Source organism: Gastrolobium bilobum, unplaced genomic scaffold (assembly GCF_033153095.1).
Source record: "Gastrolobium bilobum isolate Gb01-03AN ecotype WA unplaced genomic scaffold, APGP_CSIRO_Gbil_v1 utg16642, whole genome shotgun sequence".
In the NCBI taxonomy this organism is placed as follows: Eukaryota; Viridiplantae; Streptophyta; class Magnoliopsida; order Fabales; family Fabaceae; genus Gastrolobium; species Gastrolobium bilobum.
The window spans coordinates 41972-53654 of record NW_026897670.1 but is presented as its reverse complement, the minus strand read 5'-3'; the positions used below and the strand labels follow the sequence as shown (position 1 = coordinate 53654).

Genomic DNA, 11683 nt, shown 5'->3' with positions numbered 1-11683 from the left:
TCGCTAATCACGATTTAGTTGGACAATTAATATTTGGATTAAGAGAATTGAAATTGAAAGAAATTACTAGCATGCAAATTAAAATTTAGAATTAAAAAAGAACAATTGGAAAAATGATTCATTAAGAATTTAAAAACAAGCGTACTTAGGGTTTTGACTTCCCTCAATCTCCTCTTTTTGCTATGAATTAAACTGTCAAGAATATATTCTTAAAATATAGCCAATCAATTCCTTCTAAGTTAATTAGGGCTCAATTCCTTGTTACCCTTAATCTATGTGATCTTGAAAGAACTCTAGTTCCCCGATTATTCCCCAAGAAAACATGCATTAAGATCAAGAATTTAAAGATTGCACAATTGCCCTATGTCTATTCCTAGATCACAAGAATTATGATAAATTTACCAAGTCAGGGTTCATGCACCAACATCCCTATTGTCATACAATTCCCCTAAGTCAATCTATAAGGAGCAAACTCATAGAAAGCATTAAAGGCAGATAAATTTATTCAATTATAAAAAGAGAAGAATTCAGAGACAATTTAACTCATAAACATAAGGATTCAATTGGATTCCATCTACCCTTAACTATAAAAAAGTCTAGCTAGCATACTGAATTCAAAAGCAATAATAAAGAAAAGAGAACCTCAAGCCTCCATTGGTGTGATGTTGACTTGGTTCCTCAGTGTTACAATGCTCCGCAACAAGATTCCTCCTTGTGCTTCTTCAGACGTCTCTCCGTTGTTGAATGAATGAATCAATTGGTCCCAAGGCCCTCTATTTATAGATGAGAATATGTTTTTTTAATTCTTCTTCTAATCTTCGTGAAATCTCGTTCATATCTTGCTTCAGATACAAAATCCATCATGGGCCTGAATTTGACCGCTTCAGGACGTTTTAGCGCTCTGTTAAAACGTCATCTTAGCTTGTTCTTGTCTGCCTCAGGGCATTTTAGCGCGTTGTTGGGCGCTAAAACGCGCTCCTCCAGTGAGTTTTAGTTGTTTTTCTTCATTAAAGCGTTTAAACGTGATGGTGGGCGCTAAAACGATCTCTTGCAGCTTGTAAACACTTGTAATCTTGCTTCTTTGAGGCTTTCAATCATCTTGTTGCATTCCTTTAGCTCTAAAAAGCCTTGATGGATGTAAAAATCCCTTGAAATAAGAATTATTACAAGATGTTAGCTAGATATTCAATCTTTATGATATTATAGTGTAAAACCCTAATTTTCATGCAATTCATGATATATTTCTTGTATAATTAAGCCTAAAACCATGGTAAACCAATGGTTTATCACTTGATCCCACTGACGCGAGGCTCAACAATAGCAACTAAACTGACTTTATATTTACGAATGAAATTTGTCAGGATTACTTTGAATTGTTTCTTTGCCGCACCCTGCAAAGGTGAGCCAGGATTTAAGGTTACCTGGAAACTCGTGTCACTAGTCTCAAAGGACTTATTGGCAGCTGAAGATTCACATTCCATCTCAGAAGCACCTACAGGTCCATTCCTTTCCAGCTTGGGTTTATCGTCTGGTGAGTTTGGTGGTTTGTTATTTGAATCTCCAAGCATGATTTCTCTATCAATTCCTGCAGCAGGTTGCAGATCAGTCCTCGTAACATGTTGCTCATAGGCTAACACCGTTGGGGAAGGGCTTATGGCAACTTGGACACTTTGCACTCCTTCAATAGCATATGAAGGATTCTCTCCCTTAGTTTGCTTCCTCCTCCTAGCCTCTTGGTTTTTTTATAGGGACCTAATCTTTTGATCTAGGCTTTGTAGTCACAGAGGGTTGGACTTGGACACCCTTAAGTTCCCCAATTAGATCTTTGGATAACCTAAATGATGAAACCCCTTCCACCAGAGTAGCAACACCTCTAACCTTTTTACCTTTTTTTTGTTTTCATTTTATTTTCATCCATTGTCATTTCCTTTGGGGTCATAAGTAAGTTGCTAGGCTCCTGTAGATCAGATAATACATCAAATCCATTGCTTGCAACTGTGCCTGAATAACTTGCCTGACCATTGCTCATCTCCTTGGCTGTCACAAACTCTCTGCTAGTGTTTTTCTAATTATCCATCTTTCCCTTATCTCCTGCTCTCAAACCAGGTTGAAATCGATATTCTCTGATCTATCATCCTAGGGCCTAGGCCTTTGTTCTTCTTCCTTTCATCCACATTCACTGGATTGGGGGCAGGTTTTGGAACAAGGACATGGATTGAAAGGAACACCTTAAGCTTTACCAGATCAGGGAAAAACTCCTTGTTGTGACCATATCTCCCACAATGGAGGCAAATGGAGTATAAGCCTTCATATTCTACCATTTTCCTCTCCCCTTCCAGCCTGTATTCTCCTCTAAGAGGTTTAGCTAAATCTAATTCAACACAGGCATGTGCAAATTGTCCTCGATCATGCCCAGCCGTTGTTTTGTCAACCTTTAAGACTTTACCCATGAGGCTTCCTAAATGCTTCAGGAAAGGTTCTTCATAGCACTCCATAAGTATGTCTGGAAATCGAACCCAAGCAGCCACCTTCAGTATGTCTGCTTTCCTTGGGTTGAATTGAGGTTCCCACGCTCTCACCGCGAGATAGTGACCCAAAATAACCCAAGGACCCCCCAGTAACGGCCAATGACATATCTTCTATATTAGAAAATTTGACCGTATAAAAATCATTACCTAAGTCTGCCACAATGATGCTTCCTTGTTTCGCCCATATGGATTCCAGCCTCTTCTTCACGAATGTAACCCTAATCTTCATAGCCTTCTCCCAACCTTGTCTCGTACGTTTCTTTGCTTCCTTTAAGCATATGACATTCACGATTCCATCCTCCTCAACAATCAATTGGTACCCCCAGATAGAAATTTCTCCTTTTGAGTCATCTAGCGGCTCACAATCATCATCAACAAAGATTTCTAACCCCTGATAGACCATTTTCCTTCCATCGTGCATTGATCCTCAAAGCTTCGCAAGCAATGAAAGCCCAGAACTTCCTTTAGATTTCGCAGGTGCATTGCCCTCTACCTTCTCCCCAATCTTGTTCCTTTTAGTACTCCGATGAAGCTTGTCATCCTCCTCTACCATTGTTGTCACCGGGCATGTTTTGGAGTTCTCGCTTACACCAAATTGAATCGGTGCAGCCATCTCTGCCCCCTTCGAATAATAATACCCAAATCTTAAACCGGAGGCGTACCTTCTACACAACAACTTGTACTCACTGAAACGACGCCAAACGCTCGTTGTTCTCTCTTTCCTCGACTCCGCATCGGAGATCCGAGGAGTTTAGGAAACCCTAGCGTCACTTTATAAGAATAACCCAATGAATAATAATTTTTCTTTGGTAAAATATAAAATGGGGTTCTATTTTCTCTTGTTGTTGGGGATATGTATCTTTTACCATAAACGTATGATATGATGGGGCCCACTACCCATTAAAAAAAAGTGGTGGCACAATTTTTATATGAGAAGAGCATGAGATAATTATCTGTTGTAAAATAAGAGAATAATTTTCAATATAAGATAAAGTTATAACTTAAAATAATGTTACGAGAACAATATTTCTTTAGAACTTATTTTCCTTAATTAAGGTTCTCGAATTTGAGCCAAAACAATTCTTTTGGAGAAGATAATTCTATAATAAATACTGAAAAACTATACTTTAACCAAATAGTCGATTAATCGATAAATTAGTGGGTATGTCCAAAATAATATTATAAGGTTTAAAAAACAATACAAAATATTTTTAGAAAATTCATTAAAAATAAATAAAATTCTCAAATGCCCTAATTTTTCCAAAATAAAAACATGATGTCATTTTAGAATTGAAAAAGATAATTATCTCAATTAAGAGAAAAACATTCTTCTCGTTATTTATCAAAATGTGAAATGATTTTAACTTTAATTGACAAATTTAAAATAAAAATAAGAATGAGTTTAAATTTTTTAAAATTACAAAAATAACTTTATTTAATGTTTATCAAAACACATATACAAAATATGTAAGATACGTATTTTTTTTCTCTCTTCTCTTTATATTAGTTTATATCAAATCATATATTTTTTTAGGGTTTTACTTCTCTCATGTTGTATGAGAGAAGTTATTTCATGTTATGAGATAAATTAAGTGGGGTCCACCAATTTTAAAAAAAAGAAAGAAAAGAGATGCACGTCTTTTTACGTGAGTGTACAATGAAATACGAATCTTATTTAGCATAAGAATATAATTTCCCATTTTTTTATGTGTATTTTAATGAATATTAAATAAAATTATTTAAAATAATTTTATGTGTGTATATCTCATGCAACTCGTAATTTGTGTTTAAGAGATATTTATTATTTGAAATTAGTTACCCTCTGATTCCATAGGTTCGTTATCCACAGCACTCCGTTTCAAACATAAACCCTAAAAAAACCCTAATTTCAATCACCAATCTTGTACTTCCTTCATTGTTCTATCTTCTTGGTTTTCCATGGAGGAGCGGGAGAATCTGCAGTTTACCGAAAACTTCGTCTACGAAATTCTCAGCCCACTCTCTCTTTCCTCCGCCGCCGCCGCCGATTCCCCAGTTTCCGACCACCTCGAACCCTATTCCGTTTTCCGCAACGAGATTTCTCTCTCCACTCTCCGATGCACTTCATCGGATTCCGCCGCCCCTGATTTCTTCTCCCTCGACGTCGCCGGCGAAGCTTCCGGCCGAGACCCCCTCCCCGAGCCGGTTGGGACACCCGAGCCGAAGACGCCGGCTATTGCGCCGCCAGAGCCGAAGCTCGAGAGCGGTTGGTTTCGTGGGAATTGCAAATTTCGCAGTCCCATGCTTCAGCTGCATAAAGGTACTGAACTGAATTGTTTTCAAGGACCAATTAGATTTTTAGATGGTGCATGTGTGTTGGGTAGAAACCATTTAGGGCAAAATAGGTTCAAGTTTTATCACTATAGATGGTTTTGTAATTTTTCCTGGGATTATTGGTATACAGAGATAGTGGATTTTTGTGAATTTTTGTCACCTACCCCGGAAGAGAAAGCTGCACGCAACATGGCAATAGAATCTGTATTTGAGGTTATAAAACATATATGGCCTCACTGCCAGGTATTGAAGTCATTTAGCTATTGCGTCATCCCTTTCATCTTATTCTTGTAGGGTTTTAAGTTTCAATGGATGTATGCTTTTGTTGCTTTCAGGTAGAAGTCTTTGGGTCTTTCAGGACGGGGCTGTATCTTCCTACTAGTGATATCGATGTAAGTCCTGCTGATATCATGATACTCAATCTTCCTTATGGACTGTTGCATTTGGCTAGCTGATGCATTGCTATCAAATTCTTTAACTGCAGGTTGTTATTCTGAGGACGGGCTTACCTAATCCACAGATTGGCTTGAATGCAATTTCTAGGGCGTTGTCACAAAGGGGCATGGCTAAAAAGATACAGGTCTGGTCAGAGTACTTAATTATCAGTATTTTCATTGCCAAGAAAAAATAATCATTCTTGTCAATACTCTAAGTATCTGGTATTTTGCTTGTAAATCTTTTGCAGGTCATTGGAAAGGCCCGTGTGCCAATTATCAAATTTGTTGAAAAGAGGAGTGGTGTTGCATTTGATATAAGGTTCAACATTATCCTCTTGGATTTTGGGTCTTAAAATTTTGTTGCATTACTAGATTTTTTTTAAATAATTTTTTTCCTTTTTTCTGATTGATTGTTATATGCTTATTTGACTTAGTAATCTGTATTTGTCATCATTAAGTATATTTTAGATTTTTAGTTCACTGATCACTTTATTACATTCAATATTTGATGAATTGTTAAACTTGCACGCCATTGCATTTGTTATATTTGTTGAATTCCAATTATGAATATCCTTATTTTCTTAAAATAACTACTAATTAAAACTACTGGAGAAGATATGATAGTTTCTATTGTTTGTGTATTGGGGAATGGGGATATTTTGTTAATGAATGCTATATATGTCATCGAATTTTTTCTTTGGCATGATAAATGTGCACGATATGAAGTTGTTTTTTCATTTTGTGCCTCTTGTAGATTAATGTATCACTGTTATATATCAAAATTCTGCTTAATTCGCTGGGTGTTATTTTCATTCCATGAGGAGAATCTTTTTTGATTTTTTTTTTTTACTTTACAAGATGTTGCTAAATACCTATTTGTCATAGGCTATAGTACACATCCACACTATTAGTTTTCTTACCATAAAATGTAATATTACAGTTACCACTTACCGCTAATTGTGAAAAGTCATGACCGAATTATTATGATTCTAGTTTCTTTGTTGTATACTAAAGATAGATGCGTGGTTGTCATGTTGCTCAATATTGTTTGCAGAAAAACAATTAAAACCTATTTCAGTATGAAGTTTTTGTCAGTTTCACTGATCCATTGAGGAATTATGCTTTGTTTCAGTTTTGACATAGACAATGGACCCAAAGCTGCTGAGTATATTCAGGTTGATTTTATATTTTCCCGTACTTAGTTTGAAGATGCATTTTCTAATATTGATTTTAGATTCTATGTTGTGAGTATTTAAATTTATAATTGATGCAGAGTATGCAATATATTATTTGGCCAATACATAAAAGAATCATTACAAAATGTTGAACATAAGTGCGAATTTGAACATAATTGCATGAAATTCTTTTATGGACATGCTGTTTAAGCTATATTATGAATTGTAAAGAACCAACTCAACCTAAAAGCTTAAGCTATTGGGTGAGGCTACATTAATGGTTTTATATATCTCAACACGCTCTCTCACACGAGAGCCCACTGGGCTTGAAAGGTGGACAATGCACAGGCCCACCTACCTGTGCGAACAAAGAAATTCCATTTGAAAGAAACTGGGGGGCGGCGAGGATCGAACCCGGGACACGAGGCTCTGATACCTTGTAAAGAACCAACTCAACCCAAAAGCTTAAGCTATTGGGTGAGGCTACATTAATTGTTTTATATATCTCAACATGAACCTTGTTATCATGGTAGTCAAAATCACGTGTCGACTCATAAGATCATATGATCTTTCAAGTTTTTAAACCATGGGCATGCCAACTCAATTGCAAAATTGTAAGTGAATGGGATTGTATAGGTTTGTCAAACAGAATTGTAAAACCATGGGATCGTGCGATTCCCTGTTCTGGATGATACGGGAAAATACCCATCCGTCTGAGAAATATGTGAGGATGAGAAAGAGTGAGAAGAGAAGCGGAATGGAACCTGTAGTCTGGAGTTGGTGGTGACAAAGCTGTTTTCAGAGACTGGGTTGGCGCCGAAGAAGGCAACCACAGAGTCCTCTGCAAGCGAACCTCATGCCATTGGGGAGAGAGAGAAACGTCTTTCGAATAACTGTATCCACATGTTTCTGATTTCCATCCTCTTCACTTTTTTCTGTTATTTAAATGGAAAAAGTATTAGTTCTTTTAAAGGATAAAATATTATTTCATTTTAAATAAAACGACTGTGTTTTAAGGTGAGAGAGACTTGTCTCACACAAAGGAAGATCATCGTGGGGGATAGTGAAAGGTTATTGATGGAAAATTTTTTAATTTAAACATTAAGTGAAACACTACCATTTGACACAATATTTTGTCCTTTAAAAGAACAAACATTTTTCCCTATTTAAATTTGTAGTTTTCAACTTTACTTCTTTCCTTTTTTTTTCTATTATTTAAATTTGCAGTTTAAAACAGATTTACAATATAAAACTTTTATATAATTAATAAAAACTGACTTTTTTTTTTTATAATTTGGAGTTGTTAATTAAATTTTAATAGTGATTTAAATTTTATTTCTTTTTATTTATCTTATTTTATAAATATATATGTCTTAATAGAATTTTATATTTTAAGTAAGATCTTTACGATCCGTGTTGATTTCGCGATTTTCGATTTTCTCACTCCCTTCTGATCTTTATTAAGATCTTGAGTTTGAGTACCTTGCATGTTATGTTGATCGAGCTGATAATAAGGTAACCTATGTTTACATAAACATATACAACATCTTGGAAGCATATAATAACACCGCTATTGCATCACTCTCTTTTGGTGTAGGGTCAATTTACTAACTTGTATGTGGTACTTGGCTGATATTTTTGGTATTCTTATTTTAATAACATTACATTATGCATGAAGTTGCTTTGCTTGATTAGAGCATTCTAACTTTAAATTCTTTGGATTCAATATTGTATTGTTTTAGCTTTCGACTCTGGAATGGGGTCCTTGTGGCCTATATGTTCCTGTGTCTGCATTGCACTGTTAAAATATCAAAAATACCTTCAAAAGTAAAATTCCAATTAGCACGAGGTGTGCACTCAGTTTTCTTTTTGTTTAAGGAAATTAATATGGAAACAGAACAGCAAATATTCTCTTGAGTGTTCTGTGTTGGATGGAGCATTATGTATATTATTGTTCATGGTTGAGCCGTTGAATTTGCAGGAAGCAGTGGCTAGGTGGCCATCACTACGGCCGTTGTGTTTGATTTTGAAAGTATTTTTGCAACAAAGAGAACTAAATGAGGTAGAATTTTTCTTAAATATGTTATATCTTTCCTATCTTGTAATGATCTGGATTCCAGTCTGCCTAATTGAAGATTCTTATAATGAATGCAGGTATATTCTGGTGGGATTGGTTCATATGCCCTCCTTGCCATGCTGATGGCCATGTTGCGGGTTAGTGATTCTTAAATATGCTTTCAAAGTTCGCTATAAGGCTTTTCTATTCAACATGTGATCCACCTCTATATCAACAACAGAAATAAACCCTGAAATTCACTTTTTTCTTTCTAATGCATTGTAATCTTTGGCATTGCATAAAACTCGAAGCACTTCTTTTTGCCAATGACATGCTCTAAGTTTGTGATCATTATATGATTCAGAATCTTCGTCAGAGCCAAGCTTCTGGAGAGCACAATTTGGGGGTTCTTTTGGTGCGTATTTTCTGAACAGCAGTTTTGCATGTTTATTTCTTGGGTGCTGGGCAGTTAGAGGCTCTTCTTCAATGATTGGCATGTTATTTTTTTAATATTTCCAATATTTTAAAGGAGAGAACTGTACTGCATGGCATTGTTTGGATAACTGTCTCCTATCTGGGATGTAGAGTAAGAAATCTATCAAAATTTCCATTCTGATGATGTTTTTTTGTTTTGGGGAAACTAGGTGCATTTTTTTGATTTCTACGGACGCAAATTGAATGCCTCAGATGTTGGTGTGTCTTGTAATGGGGCAAGCACCTTTTTCTTAAAGAGTAGTAAAGGGTAATAAAGGAATGTGGATATATTTGTGAAGAAATGTTATTTTTAATCATGCTGTACAATTGATTTTAGAATTTATTAATTTTTCCTTTTGTCATCTGCCAGGTTTTCAGCCAAAGGACGACCGTTTATTATTGGCATTGAGGATCCACAGGTTTTCCTTGAAGAACACCCTTCTGCTCATAAAATAAAAATTTTCTTTTTGGCCAATCATATAAAGCAAGAAAATGGACTTTTTATAATTTTCCTTCTAGCTTTTATTTGCAATTCTTGTTTTTAAGACTATTTGAAGTTCTGTACTAGGAGCTTTTTTTAGTGGGTGTGGTTGGGGATAAAATGGGTTGAATTGTCTCTGGTTCTCTGTTCAGTTTGTTTTAGTGGAGTCTTGGTTTCTGATAAAGAGATTGGACAGCTTTGTTGTATTCTTGAGCTTGGGATCTTTTTTTTTTTTTTTTTTTTTTTTCTATCTCTATGTTGGACGATATTTGATAATCTTCCCTCAGTCACACACTCTTTTATGGTTGCATTTTTTCCCGCCCTTTGTTGGTCCCTCTACTTTTCAAAAGCAATGATTGTTTTGAGTCTCTATTTCCATTTCCAAAGCCATGATCCATACTCTGTCAGAGAAATTGCTATGCTGAATATTTTGTGAAGAAATAGATTAAAATTGGAAATCAAAGATATTTGCTTACCAAAGTTCTAAAAAACATAATTGGTACTGGAGAACTGGAGATTACCCAAGCAGGAGTTGAATATTGTCTTATAAGTCTCTGTCTTGTCCATTTTCTGCTGTAAATACCTCAAAATTACTTTTCCAATATACAACATATAATATGAAGTGGATTTGCGCGTATTATTTTTTGCATCGAGACACAAGTTATTATCATCGGTATGGATAATTGACTAAATTTTTTCTTATGGCTGAATTAGGCACCAGAGAATGACATTGGGAAGAACTCCTTCAATTATTTCCAGGTTTGTTTATTATCTTTCTTATAATAATGATGTTTTTGATATTGTGTCTAGAAAATGTTCTCTTAAGACTTGAGAGTGTTTTTGAGGCAACCATTGCTTTGATCTTCCTATTTTTCTATCCACGACTTTCATTTTGATTTCCGGAGTTGATTAAGTTCTGGCCGGGTTTACTACTATTTTTTGTTGATCCAGCTTATTGTCCCTTTTCCTAGTAGTTAGAAGGGATAAATCACTATCCGTTTCTTTTTCCTTCCTCTTACCCTTTTTTTAATGATAACGTTTCCATGTGCATCTTGTTATTTTTGTGTTCATCAGCATGCAAATGTGTGACTAAAATGCAATTCTATTTATTTTTTTAACAGATTAGGTCAGCTTTTGCAATGGCCTTCACAACTTTGACAAATCCCAAGATCATCCTGAGCTTAGGACCGAACAGGAGCATTCTTGGCACTATAATTAGACCAGACCCTGTCTTGCTGGAGCGTAAAGGGGGGTTGAACGGGGAGGTGACTTTTAATAGCTTGCTTCCTGGTGCTGGTGAGACATTACAACAACAGTATGGAGAGCAGGATATGTTATGCAACTGGCAGTTAGACTATGAAGAAGAACCACTACCACGGGGAATTGACACCGGTGCAGAGCCTAGCACACGCTCTTCAACAAAGAAGAGAAAATCTGCATCAAAGGAGAATTCTAGCAAGAAGCTTAAGGAAAATGGGGATATTCGGATGGTTAGGCATGAAGACAATGACTCTAGAAAAGAGAACGGTATAAAGAAGAAAAATAGGAAAAAATCACGTGACACAACGGTCCTATAACTATTCAATAGGCCAGGGTCTAAGTGCTGAGTTTTCTTACGGATAAAATGCTTGGGGATTGTAATTTGATCACTGGTTCAAAAGTGCAGGAACAAATGCAACACAATCGGAAAGAACAATTTGGAGACGAATTTTCTCACATGAAGCAAGGTGTGAGCTTTCTGCCTGACCACTGAGGCGTGCCTTCAGCGTATCAGAAATTCGCAATCACATCCATGATTTGTTAAATTTCTTTACACATTATAGTTTTGGAAGGTGTTGTCGTCATGTGACTTAGGTCACATATTCAATTCATTTAATCACTTTCTTGCATTAGTGCAATGTAATACATAGCAGAACCCAATGCATAGCGGAAGGTTCATAGCTACTGTATCAAATTGATGTTATAGTTGTCATATGTCCAATTTTGTCGGAGAATTTACTGGAAGCCAAAAACCAACGTGAGAAAAGAAAAGGTTGATAGGATGAAAGAAACTAGTTGTGTTGAGTGTATTAGGTGTGCGGTTCGATTCCCTGTAATGTCCACAAAAAAAAGAAAACGAGGGTATGGTATTTTATCGCAACATGAATGCAGTAATTTTTAGCTGGTTTTGATAGTTTCCTGTTTTCTCTATTCCCTTACACTCTAATGGTCGAGCATAC

General features: G+C 35.9%; 1 protein-coding gene across 3 annotated transcripts; it reads left to right on the top strand.

The window, feature by feature from the left end:
• Positions 1–4375: 4375 nt before the first annotated feature.
• Positions 4376–11624, top strand: LOC133309161 (uncharacterized). Of its 3 annotated transcripts, none has more exons than XM_061509897.1 (13): positions 4376–4827; positions 4972–5084; positions 5177–5233; positions 5326–5421; positions 5527–5597; positions 6411–6453; positions 8435–8515; positions 8608–8663; positions 8888–8924; positions 9154–9251; positions 9354–9402; positions 10179–10223; positions 10586–11624. In XM_061509897.1, exons 1-13 carry the CDS (start codon positions 4467–4469, stop codon positions 11039–11041), a joined length of 1563 nt encoding a protein of 520 aa, XP_061365881.1. In that variant the 5' UTR covers positions 4376–4466; the 3' UTR covers positions 11042–11624. The 3 variants fall into 3 exon arrangements, with proteins under 3 accessions (XP_061365881.1, XP_061365880.1, XP_061365882.1); XM_061509896.1 differs by having other exon boundaries at positions 8608–8667; positions 8874–8924; XM_061509898.1 differs by lacking the exon at positions 8888–8924 and having other exon boundaries at positions 8608–8667.
• The last annotated feature ends 59 nt before the right edge of the window (positions 11625–11683 follow it).